Raw genomic sequence first — 16,696 nt, 5'->3', positions numbered from 1 at the left:
ATGGAGGGCCCAGGTTACTGCAGCTGTTCACAGGCCTGATCCGCGCTAGCTGCGCCCTGCGGCTGCCCTTTGACTCCCTCGGGCCCAGGCCCCCCTGGAGCGATGGGCGGGTGCCCTGCGCCCCTGACCCCAGAGGGCTGATCGCTCCGCGCCCCCCCCGCAAAGACAGAGCCACGTGCAAGGATAGGAGCTCCCCCGCGCCCAACCCAGCCGCCATCTTACTCCCTCCCCGTCACTTGTCACTTCCCTCCAGTCGGGTTTTCGCGCCAAACTGCGCCTGACCACACGGGTGGGCGGGGAAGGGGCGGGGCTTCGGCACCTCCTCCAATCCTCTTCCGTCTCCATGGCGACTCCCTGCTCGCTTCCGGATCAGACTGGACTAGGCGGAATGTCGCTGGGCCAATCACCGGCGTCAAGCTCCAGACTGGCCAATAGGGGCGCGCGTCTCCTACCTCGGTAGAACGTTTCTTAGCCCCCCCTCCCTCCCCCCGCCCCAATCCCCAGTTTTGCCGCGAAAACCGGCTGGTCCGCGCGTGTCCGCTACTGGGGCGATAGGAGGTGACTGAGCCAGGGGGCAGCGAGTTATCAGCAGATCTTGGCGGGGGGCAGAGGAGGTGGGGGCGAATGGGGGATGCCCTCGGGCGTTGGATGGGGAGTGGGGGGGTGGCCGTGGGGGGTCGGATGGGGGATCCCCGGGGGTCGGATGGGGAGTGGGGGGTAGATGGGGGTTATTGCAGGGGTGTGTCAGACGGGAGCGCTCTTTGCGGAGGGAGCCGGGCTAATCGTATCCCCTTCTCTGCGGCTTGCCCAGGGCGGTGGAGCAATCTTCGCCATGTCCGGCTTTGACGATCCCGGCATTTACTACAGCGACAGCTTTGGGGGCGACCCGGTGGCAGATGAGGGTCAGGTCCGGAAATCCCAGCTGCAGAGGCGGTTCAAGGAGTTCCTGAGGCAGTACCGGGTGGGCACGGACCGGTCTGGCTTCACCTTCAAATACAGGTGCTGCTGAGACAGAGAAGGAATCCCTCCAGCCAACTCTGCCTGTAGTTATCTGCCTTCTCTTCTCCCTTTGAAGGGGCAGCTGTTAACTTTCCTTCTAGTGTGGGTCCAATCTAAATAATTGTTAGCGCTTACATAGCGCTTTCACCTGTAGCTCCCAAACAGCTTTTCACTGGATGGTCAGTGTCATCATCGCTGTTTGTGCAGATGGGGAAACTGAGGCACTGAGAGGTGTAGTGATTTCCCTGGGATCACACAGCATGCCAGTGACAGAGCAGGGAATGAAACCTGGTTCTGTAGACTCCCTGTCCAGTGCCCCATTCACTGGATTATGCTGCCCTCCATGGCCTGCACTGCAAAGTTTGGCTCTAGATCTGAATTTCAAGTCCCCAGTTTCATGTTTCAGGGTGTTTAAATCTGGGGTTTAGTTTGGGTTTCTCTTTAGTGTAAGTCAGTAATGGGTTTTTATCCCATGTGTTTTGAGGTCTGTGAGGATCCCTCTGTGGATTAAATGTATTTCTACTTCATGTATTTTTAAACTGCAAGGTCTGCGATTCCTTTGTTTATAGACTAAGTGCTGAATTATTTGCAGGCTGCAGGGAAATAAACAATGGGCACAGATCACCCAAGAGACTGAGAAATAACCAACCATCCATCTTTTATTTCCCTGCATCCTGATTTTTAAGGTGAACATCAACAATTCTTAGTACATCATGCATTTTAAAATCCATAATTTGGGTGTGATGGACCTTATCATTTGTGCTTGAAGTATGTGAACAGTCTGTGTAACTCCGATAGCACATTGGCACTAAACGTTGCATGTACCATCAGGGCTGGAACTGAGCCAGGTCTAGTTCCATTTGAACACAATTTTAGAAAGTGGATTTGAATGCCCTCTGAAAAATCTGCCCAGTACTCTGTCTCCATTTCCTCTCTATCCCTTATGGAGCTCTCGTCACTTTCCTAGATCACCTTCCTTGCCAAGGAACCTACAAAATCTGTCCATTCTGCTTCCAATTTAACCAGAAGGTCACTTTGAACAATTTATAGGGTGGTGACTGGGTCCCTTCTGTGGTGGTTCCTTGCTCCTAGGCTTGCTGACTATATGCATTTGCTAAGATTTGCATGATGCTTTCTGCCCTTCAAGTCGTACTCTTGTCACCTTGCAGGGATGAACTCAAACGGCATTACAACCTGGGCCAGTACTGGATCGAGGTGGAGATGGAGGACCTGGCCAGTTTCGATGAGGACCTGGCAGATTACCTGTACAAGCAGCCTGCAGAGCACCTGCAACTGGTAAGGATGGGGAATACCATGGAAAGGAGGACTACTGTAAGAGTAGTCTTAGAACTGGCATACTGACAGCTAATCATGGGCAGTCAGGTAACCACAATAGCCCCAAGGATTCTTCTTGGTGTGAATGGCAACTTGAGCTATGTTGTTCCCTCCCCAGCTGGAGGAAGCGGCAAAGGAAGTAGCAGATGAGGTCACCCGTCCTCGCCCAGCAGGGGAGGAGACGCTTCAAGACATCCAGGTCATGCTGAGGTCGGATGCCAATGCAGCCAATATCCGCAGTCTGAAGGTGAGCTGAATCCACTGACGATATGGAGCAGTGGGGACAGGAATTGTCCACTGGTGGATTTGACTGAGGCGAGAGCTGCTAGAACCTGATGACTTGCTCAAGGCTTTTTTGGGAGGAAGGGGGTTTGGGTTGGATAAATGGTTTGGGTTTTGACCCATCTCTGCTCTGTTTATCAGGATAACACTGTACCAGACGACATGTATTGACTTACTACACTTGATGGGACTCGTTAGTCTTAGGGCTGCTTTACACACAGTTGTTGTAACACTTGAACGTTGGTTTGAGCCAGTATAGTTAAAGCAGTACATTCCCTTAGTGTGGCTACGTTAACGCCAGTATAAAGGTGCTTACGCTGCTAAAGCTTATTCCCATACATTTAGGAAAATAAGCTATACTGATACAAGGCACCTTTATGCAGGTATATCCATGTCCTTGCTAGAGGATGTAGCAGTGTAACTACTTAAGTAAAATATCCCCCTCCCCCCAATTGAAGTAGTTAAATTGATACCAAAACTGTGTGTATGCCAGGTCTTGTTACTGTTTTGGTGGCAAAGTGTCAGTGGATTGGTATTCTGATCTGTCTGTTCATTAGGTGGTGAGAATTATTTCTGCATCTCTGAGAGTCTTTCTGGGGAACTCTGCTTTCTTCACCACAAACTTCTCTTTGATCAATACACTGCAAAATGCAGCAGGAAGAGACACGGCTATCAAATAATGAAGCTTCTTGTTAAAAAAGCACAGCCCCTTCCCTCTGGTCTGTGGCTGTGTAGTGCCACCTGCTTTGTCTGTGTGGGGGGAATGGCTCCTTCCCTGAGATGCACACCACAGCTTTGAGCCCTAATGCGTTACAGGAGAAGGGCTTGGAAAGGGAGCAGGCCCTTGGCGGGGAGGGAGGGGTTCAGCAGAGCACCGTTATTAAGATGATGGTCATAGCACATGCTAAAGTCCAGCTATTTCATTTTTCATTTGCAAATGGAACCAAGGAGAATAACCGACCTGGTAGGCTATTATATGGATCCAAACTACTGACCTAAAATATTCTGTTGGGAGGTGTGTGTTTGGGCGGGGGATGGCCATGTTAATTCCAAACACTCCTCCTTGATTCCCTGTATGGGCTGCTTTCCCCATGTTTCCCACAAAGCATCATACTCCTGATCCTGGCTGCTTTGTGTGTGAAGGCTGCTGTGTTTCCCCGCCCCCTGTCAGGCTCTCTGCCATGTTGGGGTTTCCCTTCTCCCTGTGTGAGATGTTTTCTTACCACCCCCACCTCTCCTTCCTCAGTCTGACCAGATGTCCCATCTGGTGAAGATCCCTGGGATCATAATTGCTGCAACTGCTGTGAGAGCCAAAGCCACCAAGATCGCCATCCAGTGCCGCAGCTGCCGTAACACCATCAGCAACATCACCGTGCGCCCTGGTCTGGAGGGTTATGCCCTGCCCAGGAAGTGTAATACGTAAGCAATGGGAGTCCTTTCAGGAATCCTGGGTAGGGTGGGGAGACCAAATTCCTACTCAGTCTTCCTGGGAGTACCCCTGACAGTGGATGCTGCATGAGTAGGTCTCACCTGGTGCTGGGATCTAGGGGACTGTCATCCAGCCCTGTCCTGGATGGAGAGTCCTCTCTACTCATCAATAAGTCGGTGGTGACTTAGTTGAGCTGTGAGTTGAAGGCCTTGCCAGGTCTGCATGTGTTGGGGGTTAGGGTGGTTAAGGCCAAATGTTAGCTACCAGAGTAGCGCAACCATACTGAAGTGTGGTCTCTGCCCCCCTCCCGAGCTTAACGGGGGCAGTTACACACATGCTTCCCTCCTTCAGCACCTCACCTTCCCCAAAAGTCCTCTCACTGTCTTCACAGAATCACAAAAGTCCTTAAGTACTTGCTGAGTACCAATGGGCTGCTCACCTGGCCTGAGCTTTAAAAATAGATGGTCCTTGTCTCCCAAAGCTTCCAGTCGAAAAAGACTGGCTTTTTACTAATACTTCTAATTGCTCAGTCACCAGAGTGTGTGTGTGTAAAGATAAATGAAATGGCCTGCTAGGTCATCTGGTCCATTTAATTAATTACCCTCCCCTGTCCCCAGTGAGTGCATTGTTCTTTACAATGAGCCAGATTGTGAGACACTTTCTCACACTGAGGCTATGGCTATACTACAGTTTATGTCGGCAGAACGTATATCGCTCGGGGGGTGACTAAATCGCCCCCTGAGCGACGTAAGTTACACCGACATAAGCGCCAGTGTGGACAGCGCTATATTGGCAGGAGAGCTGCTCCCACTGACAGCTTCTGCCGCTAGCGGAGGTGGTTTTATTATGCCGACGGGAGAGCTCTCTCCTGTTGTCATACAGCGCCTTCACCAGATGCACTGCAGTGCTGTATGTGTAGACATGCCCTGAGTAATACCTTACTCCACAGTATCCCCATTGAATTCAGTAGGGCTATTTATGGTGTAATGTAGCATTCAGCATGAATAAGGATATCTTGAAATGGCTCTGTGCACTTAGGACGGGCTTCCCAAAGCTGCTCTTCCAAGGGATTTGGATGCCCAATTTCCATTAGAAATGAACAGGAGCCGTGTGTACCAATCTCTAGGTAGACATGCCAAACCCGCAAAAAAAATGCAGAAATTGGGCTTGGTTTTGGCTTAATTGGCTTGTGAGTTGCTTGTTGGTTAGTTTTTGGCTTGTAGCTTGTTGGATCTTTTTTTTTATTGGCTCCCGGCAAGGGAGGCAGAGAGTCAGGGGTGCACAGCAGGCCCACCACAGTCCCAGACTGCACGCTGGGGGGATCTAGTCACATAGAGTGCTGGGGTTCTTAGGGATTGGCTTGTTTTGAAATGGGCTGAGTTTGATTTCTGGTTTATTGTGAAAGTCGAGGTGCTTATTTACTGCGTGTAAATTGGCAACTGTGTCTCTAGGTGCCTTTGGAAATCTCAGCTTTTGTTGAAAATGACTTCCACGTCCCTTGGGGAACCATAGACCTCGCCAATAAATTTCAGTGTCAGGATGTTTCCCTGCTATTCAGCCTACACTTTCCCTTTTATCGTTTATCGCACTAACCCTCACTAAACCTCCTGGTACAACTGTAAATAGCTCTTGTCTTCCTTTGTGTTATAGCCTAGTAGGCTTTTGTCCCCACTTACTTGTTACTTACCAAGCTAAGCATATTTAAACCTCTCAAATCTTTCCCCATCCGTTCATCTCTTTTTCCCTTAATCTATTTTATTTCTTTTCTCTGAGCGTTCCATTTTGCCTCCCTTTGTCTGTCTAGCTCTCTGGGGCAGGGGCTGGCTCTTACTGTGTCTCTAAACAGCACCCAGCCCAGTGGAGCCCTGATCTCAGTTGGGGCCTGTAGCGTTTCTCTTGTGCAAATAGCCTCCTCCAGTTTCACTGTCTTGTCAGAATTCAGCATCACAGTCTAAGATGAGGTGGCTTTTCACTTACCAAATCTGCCCACTTTGGGAGCTTCCATGGGGAGATTCTTCTAGGCCTAAAGGCGGGGATCCCAGCATGCCTTGCTGCCTGCTTCACTTATGGATGGCAATGCTAAAACTCAGCCGGTGTGTTTACAGGGCACTATTCTCTATCGCATCACTGGATGCAAATAGAGCTTCCTCATGGTCTCTCCTGAGTCCTAATGCCACTGACTAGCTTTGTAATGATCTGTTTCTTTAACATTCTCCCTTTGCTCAGGGAACAGGCCGGCCGCCCAAAGTGCCCCCTGGATCCATACTTCATCATGCCGGACAAGTGCAAGTGCGTGGACTTCCAGACCCTGAAGCTCCAGGAGTCTCCAGATGCTGTGCCACATGGGGAGATGCCCCGGCACATGCAGCTGTACTGCGACAGGTAATGCCGGTTTCCCTTACTGCCTGTCCTGAGGGTTGTTTCAAGGAGAGTCAATGGCAGATCCAGCCATTTGCTGGATGAGGTGATTATCTGGGTTTGGATGTATGTTGGGGGCGCTCTTGTCTCCCCAGCTTTTTGCTGGGGGGGAAGGATTGGTGGGGAATGGATATAATCTTAGTTGATCCATATTTACATACCTACCTCGCAACAATTCCATGAGGCTTAATGGTTTGCAAAGTGCTTTGAGATCCTTGGATCGTGTGTGCAAAGTTGCTTAGTTACCATCACGAAAGGAGAGACAAACTGGAGCAGAAGAGGGTTGTTTTTTTGTTCGGCTTGAGGTGAAGAGGGTGACTTTTGGTGTGAGGTTCCTTTGTCTTGAGCGGCAGCTTCCCTGGTTCTCCAGTGCCAGGAATCTAAACACCTTGTCTAAGTTCGGATGGGAAGGAGAGGAAGAGATGAAGGGGTTTTTCCCATCTCCAATAGCCTCCCATTCCATCCCTTTCTTATACAGAACTAACATTCCTCTCCCCTTCCTCCTCTCAGGTATCTGTGTGACAAAGTTGTCCCTGGAAACAGAGTTACTATCATGGGCATCTATTCCATCAAGAAATCTGGCCAGACCAAGAGCAAAGGCCGGGATAACGTAGGAGTGGGAATCCGAAGCTCTTATATCCGTGTGGTGGGGATCCAGGTGGACACTGATGGCTCAGGTAAGACCTTACTTTGGTTTCCTCTCCGGCTCAGGATATAACATGGAATTGGACAATCCTCCATTCTGAACAGCCTTTACCTGTGACCTCCCGCTAGTGACGCCACGGACGAGAACTGCTTTTCCATACAAAACTGCAGCACACGTCCGTCAATTCCACTCATGTAGCAAAGGTCACAAACTGGTCCAGATGGGACGTAGCTTTAGTCCCAGGTTCCCTGTGTATATGCACTTCTGCTTTCTTACACAGCTCTGTGGTGCTTATGCTTGGTAAAATTAAACAGGAAACCTCATCAGCTTTAAAAATCCAGCTCGTATTTCAAAAGCACGCTCAGTTTTTGTTCTACTCCCGATTCTCCACCCACCCCCAAAGCATCAGGCATAGCTTCCTCCTCCAGATCCTCATTTTCCTCCCCCTAGCATCAATCAGGCCTCTTGAGCCTGCTCCCCACATCAGGCAGTAATCCACGTCACTCTCCTCTTTATGTTGGTTGCATCTTTCCAAGGTTGGTTGCCATCAGCTGAACCAACTTTAAGTCTTGCCTCTTTGTTGCAGAACAAAACTAATGCTTTAAGGTCCTCTACTCAGGGCTGCACTCTCAGATTTCAATAGCAAACTCCGGTCCCTGCTGTGTATAGTGAACTCAGCCATACTTTCCTGGTGTTACTAAAGTAGTGCCCAAACCCGCAGCTGTGCCAGACAGGTGGATTCTGGAGAAAACTCTGGTGGCCAGCCAGGCTTGATCTAGGTTCATCTCTGCTGATGACAGGTTCATTCACAGTTTACTTCCCTCCACCCTTTCTAGGCCGCAGCTTTGCCGGCTCTGTGACTCCACAGGAAGAGGAGGAATTTCGCCGTCTCACTTCCATGCCCAACGTCTACGAGACTATCGCCAAGAGCATCGCGCCCTCTATCTACGGCAGCACTGACATCAAGAAAGCCATCGCCTGCCTGCTCTTCGGAGGCTCCCGCAAGAGGTCAGGGAAATGAATCCGACTGAGCACAGTGGGAAGGGAGCAGGGGCAGAGATGTAATACAAGGCATAAAACCCTTCTGGGATCCTTTTCTGTTTCCTAGAAGCAGAAAGTTTCATGTCAGTGATGTTTTTGCTTGTGCATTGTTGAACCAGAACACCCCTCACCTCCCCCTCCTGCCTTTCTCTGCAGACTTCCGGATGGGTTAACCCGCAGAGGGGACATTAACCTGCTGATGCTGGGAGACCCTGGCACAGCCAAGTCGCAGCTCCTGAAGTTTGTAGAGAAGTGTTCACCCATTGGAGTAAGTGTCCTACGTAACCCAGGTTACTTCTTTGCCATAAGGCGGAGACTTTGTATCCAAGCGAGTCAGTTTCTTTTTGCTTCACGTGTCATTGAGAATCGGAGCCAGTAGATGATTCTATTGATGGATCATGGAGCAGAACAGAAGCCAGAGTGTGTTCTGCAGGGCTTGTGAGCTCGTGGGCCTGTTGATCACAGTAACCAGCAGAGAAATGGACATAAGGAGTGAGCAAATATGGGTCAGAACCAGAGAGCACTTCTCTAGGGTCACTTTCTGAACGCAGCCATGGTTTATTGGAATATTTAACTCGGCATATTTTCCCCAGCCTGTTGTCCAAGCTGGCTGAGCTGCGTATAACAAACTGAACTAACGGGGGTTGGAAGATCAGGTGAAATAATTTTGATTGACTGCATCTGTCAGACACCGAGGTCCAAACTGAGACTGAGTGTGGAATTTTATTTCCATCCATGTTTTTCTGCTGTCTTCATCGACACCTGTATCCGGGGCCCCTTTCTTCCTCTTCAGTGGGCTGCAGAGTTATGTTTGTTTCACTCAAGTGACCAAATAAGCTACTTTCTATATTTAATAGCTACATCATCTGCCTAGGAGCCCTCTAATTCTTTGTAACTATTAGCCCAAACCCTGGCTAAATAAAGGCCCCTTACTCTGTACCTTGAAGGCTGCCAAGGCTGAATCTCAGCGTGTGCGTGCTGAGGAGGTACTCTCCAGGGCTCGAATCTCATCTTGCAGCTGCTGTGCCGGCCTGCAGCTATTATGAGGCTGAGGTCACAACCCTGCGCTGGGTTTATTTCATTCTCTGGCTGAGTGAGGCAGATTTGGGGTTGCCATGGTGCCTGACCTATTGTCCTCTTCCTGGCCTTCCCTCAGGTGTACACCTCGGGGAAAGGCAGCAGTGCAGCTGGCTTGACAGCCTCGGTGATCCGAGACCCCTCGACGCGGAGCTTCTTCATGGAGGGAGGAGCCATGGTCCTGGCGGATGGGGGAGTGGTCTGCATTGATGAATTTGACAAGGTACAAACATAACACGCAGAGGGAAAGGCCGTGCCATGTTTTCTGAGGGTGGTGTGAAGGGAGGGGCCTTGGAGGGAACTGCCGTCTTCCCTCGCCTGGAGAAAAATATATGTTCTGCTACAGGAAGCGAAGGGAGTTCCCCTGGAGGGCGATGTTTTGTGCTGCAGTGTGGAAGGGCGGGGGTTGTTTGTGGTGGATAGAGACCTGTGCCCTATGGGGAAGGGCAGGAAAAGGAGCTGTTATCAGGAGGCAATTGCAAGAGAAGTCTCAATTTGTGTGCATTAAAAATACGTGAAACTTGAGTGTGCTGGAGGAGGAAACAGTGCTGGCTGCATGAGGCTGTCCTGTGAGCCCAGGCCTCAGAAAGGGATATTCCACTAAAATCAAATGGGTATGACCTATTTTATTTTTCCCTCTCCACCCATTAACAAGATGCGGGAGGACGACCGAGTGGCCATCCACGAGGCTATGGAACAGCAGACCATCTCCATCGCCAAGGTGAGCTGCCAGCAAACACCACTGGCCTCCAAGCTGCATCTAGCCCTCTGTGAAACTGCAGAGCTGCTGCTGAGACTGGGGGAATGTGGGGAGAAAAGGGAGGGTGGGGATGGGAGCTGTAGGAATAGGCCCCTGAATCCAGCTCAGGGCTTCTTGCAGAGCAGAGTGACCAGCTCTCATGGACCCAGGGGCCTTTGCCAGAAGGTGGCTGAGCCTCAAGTGTTGCCCTGGGTTTCCTGCTAATCACTGGTTTGACTGGTTCTTTGGGGTTTGGAGCTACCGCCTGCTCTGGTCTGGGATCAGCAGGCCCTGCTCTGGGGCAATGTCTCTGTCCGAGAGAGCCTAAAGGAAATCCTTCTCCAGTTCAGCACGAGTGGAACCAAACTCCCTGTCTTCCCTCCCAGCCACCCTTCCTACTGGCAACTCTGCCATGCCCCGGGCCACTCAGGCTCACGCCTCAGTGTAACTTTTGATTCCTCTCTTTCTTCTGCTGCCCTAAACTTGTGGATTCTGCTATCACCAAATCAATCTACTTCTCAGTATTGCATCTCCACAAAGCACCTGTTCCTCCCCATTTCCATCATTAAATTTGTGATGGGAGGACTCCCTCAAGCACATCCGGGGTGCACCCCACAGCCTCTTCACCTGTCTGTAGAGCACCTCTCATGCTGTTGGCGTTATGTATTAAATGTGGCTTCCACCGATGGGTGACTTTAGTTTAGGGAGGTCTTCCTCAAATGAGGTTCATGTGGCTGTGCAGTCCCAACCCCCTGTACTTATCCTGCCAGCCTCTACCAGTAGGGACCCTTCCTTGGCCAACTGGATGCCACTTATGGAGCCTTATTTAAATGCTGGTATGTGTGAGGTTTCCTCAGGGCTCTGAGAACCAGAGGTAGAGGAAATGGTTAAATGCTTTCCCCACCCCCTGCCATCCCGGGATGCTTGTGTGTGATCCTGACATTGTACGCTGCATTAGGAGCTGTATTAAGAGCCAACAACATGGTTATTGTGTTGATGTGGGGCTTGACCTCCACTCCCCCTTCTATTTCCTGTGCAGGCTGGTATCACAACCACTCTGAACTCCCGCTGCTCAGTCCTGGCGGCTGCCAACTCTGTCTTCGGGCGCTGGGATGAAACCAAAGGCGAGGAGAACATAGACTTCATGCCCACAATCCTGTCCCGATTTGACATGATCTTCATTGTCAAGGATGAGCACAATGAGGAACGAGATGTGGTGAGGGCAGGCGGCGGGCTGGGTGTTGGGACTTGCCTGGGTGGGTAGGACATGTGCAGGAGGATTAGCTGGGAGCAATGTTGGAGCAGAGGATTTGTGGAAGGGGGCAGTGGAGGAAAGTGTCTGCCCAGCTCACCTCCCAAGTGTGTCCGGTGCCAAGTGGGTTATTTGTTTTGAAGTACCTTGCAATGGACCTGCTACCTGTTGCCCTTCTTTAGCAGGGCTGAATACAGCACAGCCACTTTGGGTCTGGGGAAGGGAACAGAAATTTGGCAGGGACTGGAAGACAGAATTAAAGGTGTCTCCTGTGGTCCCAAACTCTGTGCACTTAGGTACTGTCAGGTCAGAGCTTTAGAACAAAGTGCAAGGCCCGTCTGTTCTCCTGGCTTGCCCTAGATGAGAAGGGTGGAGTTGGCTTGTTCTCTTTTGCCCTGGCAGCTTCTGTCTGTAGCATTTGAAGGGCGGAGGGAATTCTGTTATCCACCTCTTCTCTGCACTGTTCCTAGACGCTGGCCAAACACGTGATGTCGTTACACGTGAGCGCCCTGACGCAAACCCAGGCGGTGGAGGGCGAGATTGAGCTGAACAAGCTGAAGAAGCTGATCTCCTACTGTCGAACGTACGTCTGCAGCAACTCTCGGGTGATGTGACGACTGGGCCAGGCAGCAGAACCACATGCAGGCTGCAAAGCTTGCTGGGAATGTGATGTGTAGTGCCATGCTGATGTGTTCTCTGCCGCTCTCAAACTCCTGCTGGGACTTATGGTTACACTCAGCAATTCTGGACCTGCTGCTGGGCCGGTCACCTCCTTGAAGTGACTTCACTTAGGCGGGCCCAGTGTCAGACCTGTAATTCCTTAGTGGGGGCCGTCAGCACTCCTCCTCTACAGTCAGCTCCCAGCGTCTTGGGTTATTTCCACACTGGTTCTAAGGAGGGCAGGGTCACCTCTGTTTGAGATACCAGCTGCGCAAGTTCTCACCAGGGCCTGGATTTTCACAAAATCTGGCCTGGATTGCGGTGGCAGGGGAAGAGGCTTCACCATTGCACTGCCTAGGTAGGGGGGTGGCACTGTCTTTTCCCAAGTACTGTCTGGTTCATGGCGTTTCCTGCTCCCTTCTGACAGGAAGTGCGGCCCGCGCCTTTCGGCAGAGGCTGCAGAGAAGCTGAAGAACCGCTATGTCCTGATGCGCAGCGGGGCCCGCCAGCATGAGCGGGAGAGCGACCGCCGGTCCAGTATCCCCATCACTGTCCGGTGAGAGCACGCGTCTGCCTGGGTGCAGGGAGGGACACAACAGGGATGGGAACCCTAGATGCTTGGGGTAATACTACAAAGGGAATATGGCCAGTGCTGCCCAAGTCCCCTGAGAATGGAATAGGCTCCGGGTGACCCCAGGCCTGCATTGAGTTGGACCCTGTTAAAGCTACCAAAGCTAAGTACATGCTCTAAGGCTCTTCTGTAAGTGCTTCACTCCTAAAGATGGCTGCTCCTATCTTTTCTCCTTCTCCCCCTCTGCCCACCCAGCTGTCCTCACCGTTACTGCCTTCTGCTGGCATAGGGATCATGAGGCTCCAGTGCAGGCTCTCACATAGCTCTGTGACTTCCATTGTTGAGAGCTTCACTGGAGGTAGAACCACCTAAGGGAAGGTGGCTAGGGCAGAGTAATAACCTACAGATACCAGTGGGTGTCTCCAGGCTGTACGTGGGTCTCGCTTATGGTGGGAGTGGAAAAGGAGAAGACTGCTCCTTCTGGCCAGAGTTTCCCCCCCCATTTTCCTTCTCCCCCATTTTTAATGGATAACAGTGGCCTGAGCTAGCAGAGTGTCTGCTTAGTGGTAACTGTGCACATCTATCCAGTGCTTGGGGAGGGCCCTGCCTTGGGTTAGGTGTTTCCCTTGGGTGGGAGTGGTAGTCATTGGGGAAAGACGTGGGACTCATAGACAAGGCCAGAAGGGATGATTGTGATGATCTAGTCTCCCCTCCTGTATAACACAGGCCAGAGAACTTCCTCCAAAATATTTCCTAGCGCAGAGCTTTTAGACAAACAGCCAGTCTTGTTTTCAAAATTGCCAGTATGGAGAATCCACCACAGCCCCTTGGTAAATTGTCCCATGGGCCAATAGCTCTCACTTAAAAATATACGCCCTATTTCCAGTCTGTGTCCAAGCGCCCCACTTCCGTTAGATAGGATGGGAGTGTTCTGCTTTGAACAGCTGGGAGTGTCTGGGGTGTGATGACCCTTCCCCAGCTGGTAAAAGACTGTTTTACTCAGCGCTTCGGGATGTATGCAGCAGGCAGTTTGTGGAATGGAGGAATTTCCTGACTGAAGCGGGGAAGGGTTCTGGGGGAGTAGAGGCCCATGCTGACGTTGTTATAAAGAGCTTCCCTGTGGTTCCCAGGCAGCTGGAGGCCATTGTGCGGATTGCAGAGTCCCTCAGCAAGATGAAACTTCAGCCTTTTGCCACCGAGGGAGATGTGGAGGAGGCCCTGCGGCTTTTCCAGGTGTCCACACTCGACGCAGCCATGTCAGGCAGCTTGTCAGGTGAGGCCCCGAGCGATGTGTGTTACCCCCTCCAACCAGAAACCTCTTGCAGTGTAAATCGTCTCCTTTGAGCCCACTCCCCTTTGATCCGAGTGTTCAGAATAAACCCCATCCCTCTAGGGGGGGGTGCCACACGGCAACCTAACCTGGTGCTGCTGGGTGGCTGTGGTGGTGACTACCCCGGGCAGGGCAATGCGCAGGGCTGGAGGTGCCTCTCATTCATTCTGTGGCAGGTGTCATCATGTCACTGTAGTCCAGGCAGAGGGTTAGTGTAGTGCCTAATGCTCCCATCTGAAGTCGGGGGGGAGCATGGACTCTCCCAAACTCTAGAGGAGGTGCTGAGTCTGGGTGTTTCCTTGTTCAGAACAGCAAGCCCAGGAGCTACAGGGGTGAGAGGGTTGGATCTCCAGCTATGCCATATTTCCATGGGAAGCAATGGGAAGTAGCCCCTTGACTCTACTGTTCCTTTCGGAGGCAGAGGCTTATCCAGGGGATTTGCAGAGTGGTGTTTTTCAGAAGTTGAGATGAGGATTCAGCCTGGATGTTTACTATTCGGTCATCTTTTGGCTTGCCAAGGGTTGTCCACAGTCTCTTGATTTTGTGGGGAGGGGACAGACTGGAGCACGTGCAGTATGAGCAAGGTCTTTGGAGGAGCAGGGATCTCTAATCCAGTGTCTCCTCTCTAGGAGTGGAGGGCTTCACAACACAGGAGGACCAGGAGATGCTGTCTCGCATTGAAAAACAGCTCAAGCGCCGCTTTGCCATTGGTTCCCAAGTGTCAGAGCACAGCATCATCCAGGACTTCACGAAACAGGTGAGCCTAGTTGGTGTAGACCTGCCCCCACCAGGGAAGTCTGAAGAGCTGGGAAACCAAGAACCTACAAGATAGCTATGGCTGTGAGGACTTTCCTGAAATGTGGCTGGGCTCCTTCTGTTGCTTGTGTACCTTCCCAGTCAGCTGGGTGCCAGGGAGTGGTGTGAAACCAGGGAGGTGGGTGACTGTCTAGGGAATGCTGTAGGGGTTCTCCATTCTGTGCAGCTGTGTTGGCCCTGGGACCCCACAATGCCTGCAGTTCCAGCTCCTTCCACTATTTCCACTGATATTGGAACAGTCAGAATTCCAATCGACGACACAGAGAAGAGTTCATCCTGTATTACAAGGCCCTTCCCTATGTAAACGTCTGTCAGTCTGGAATGACTTCAGTGTTGTTTCTCACTGGGCCATGGTGAACTTTCCTGGGTGGGCTGCCACACCCACAGCTCATGGCTGTACTATGAAAGGCTCATAAGGGATTGTCATTCTCCTGCACCTCTTTTTTCCCAGAAATATCCCGAGCACGCCATCTACAAGGTGCTGCAGCTCATGATGCGGCGCGGCGAGATCCAACACCGCATGCAGCGGAAAGTCCTCTACCGCATCAAGTAATCTCACTTCCTCACCCTCTTGCCGGTGGCCAAAACCATCCCAGGGGCCAGCTGTTGCGGATGAGGATGCTCCTGAGTTCCAGCAAGGTCTTAATGAAGAGGGAGAAGGCCCTGTAGTGCCGGCCTCTCCTGGTCATGGAAGACGCCTCCAGCTAGACAGCTAAATGGGAGGGCACCTCAAGTTTTAACCAGATTGATGGCCGGAAGGGCTGCTTGTCTTGTATCGCAGCTGCTCCAGGGAACATCATGATATTTTAATAAAACATTGCAAAGCTTTTAGTTGCATTAAAACTTCAAATAAAAGGTAACGTTGGTACTAGTGGCTCTTGTGGTGTTCTGAAGAGAGCGGAGGGCCCAGTTTCGTGACTATGCAGGATTCTCCATTGCCTTGTGATCTGCTCTGCTTTGCTCGTGGCTATGCTGGGACTTTCATTTGCATCCCCTGGTAGCTGAGCCATGGGACACATTTCCTCCCTCAAAATGGGCCTTCAGCCCTGTTGATTGAGGTCACATATACACATGTAAGTGCAAGGAGTGGCTTTCCACAAGAGTTGATCTTTCCCATGAAACATAAACCTCATTAGTGCAAAGACACATTATGCAACCTGCGACGTTGGGCCAAGACGTGCTGGCAGCACAAGAGTAACTGGCTGGCCCTAGGATGCTGTTGTTTCTTTGTATGAAGCAAAGAAGGAAATCTGTTGCTTCATACAAAGAACAAGAGGTTGCTTGCTAAGCCTTTCTTCCAGTGTCTAAATGTATGTAACTGTCCTGTGAGGATTAGCTCAGGTATAGAGGCAACTGGCTTGGATTTCTGCTGCAGCGAGGATCGCCTCCTCTTGTTACATATGTGGGGCAGCCCTGATTCCACACACACATCACAATGGGTTTATCGTGCAGATAGGATCTTTCAGGATAGTTCTGTCCCAAGGCAGTGTGGTGATACTGCATCCAACACAAATAGAGTGATAGGTCTCCTAGCATTCACTGGCTCCTAGGGGCAGCATAAATACGGGTGAGAATCTTGAGTGCAGGACTTAAAGTCCTTGACGAAGAGTTATACTCCTACATTTTCAGAATAGAGACACCTTAGGTGCAAGCAAGAAGGTTGTGCCACATCCTAGAAAGCAACACACACACACACACACACACACACAAAATATCCCAAGGGGTGGGATATGGAAGGATTTCCATGGTAATACATACCCATGGCCAGTAGAGGCCGCTAAAGACCCAAGAACACCATACTGTAATGCTACAACCCTAGGACAGCTCTGGGCCGTAACTGAAACGGAGAGGTGGGGCACTGTGTTTACAAAAAAAAGTAAATCCTCTTCAATTGGAGGGTTGCTAGCCCTAAACTCTTGGCATGTGATTGGTCACATGGCACCTTTTGGCTAGGGAAAGGTTCCCTGGTTATTCCTTTTTTTGGTAGTGAAATTCCAGCATAGTTGTATTTATTACACTTCCTGGGATGCAGCGAAGGTAGAGAAAGGCCTGAGCTATCGTGTTTGGATCTGGATTCTACCCCCAGTAGGGAGAGTTTGAA

General features: G+C 51.0%; 1 protein-coding gene across 1 annotated transcript; it reads left to right on the top strand.

The window, feature by feature from the left end:
- Nucleotides 1-484: 484 nt before the first annotated feature.
- MCM5 (minichromosome maintenance complex component 5) lies at nucleotides 485-15,463 on the top strand. The gene is made up of 17 exons (XM_034777872.1): nucleotides 485-558; nucleotides 812-999; nucleotides 2,169-2,295; nucleotides 2,453-2,581; nucleotides 3,863-4,035; nucleotides 6,272-6,427; nucleotides 6,974-7,140; nucleotides 7,946-8,117; nucleotides 8,307-8,418; nucleotides 9,307-9,450; nucleotides 9,883-9,948; nucleotides 11,006-11,182; nucleotides 11,689-11,801; nucleotides 12,306-12,434; nucleotides 13,580-13,722; nucleotides 14,409-14,536; nucleotides 15,047-15,463. The coding sequence occupies exons 2-17, from the start codon at nucleotides 833-835 to the stop codon at nucleotides 15,146-15,148; spliced, it is 2,205 nt and encodes a 734-aa protein (XP_034633763.1). The 5' UTR covers nucleotides 485-558; nucleotides 812-832; the 3' UTR covers nucleotides 15,149-15,463.
- Nucleotides 15,464-16,696: the final 1,233 nt, after the last annotated feature.

The sequence above is a fragment of the Trachemys scripta genome, chromosome 1, assembly GCF_013100865.1.
Source record: "Trachemys scripta elegans isolate TJP31775 chromosome 1, CAS_Tse_1.0, whole genome shotgun sequence".
In the NCBI taxonomy this organism is placed as follows: Eukaryota; Metazoa; Chordata; order Testudines; family Emydidae; genus Trachemys; species Trachemys scripta.
Note: the sequence above shows the minus strand (reverse complement) of the source record. Positions and strands in the feature narration are given on the sequence as shown.

Bases quoted from the DNA above. Each gene is read 5' to 3' on its own strand.
- MCM5 (XM_034777872.1), top strand. From the start codon at position 833: ATGTCCGGCTTTGACGATCCCGGCATTTACTACAGCGACAGCTTTGGG. The intron at 2,582-3,862 runs GTGAGCTGAATC...CTCCTTCCTCAG, and splicing joins CCAATATCCGCAGTCTGAAG to TCTGACCAGATGTCCCATCT. The intron at 12,435-13,579 runs GTGAGAGCACGC...TGTGGTTCCCAG, and splicing joins AGTATCCCCATCACTGTCCG to GCAGCTGGAGGCCATTGTGC.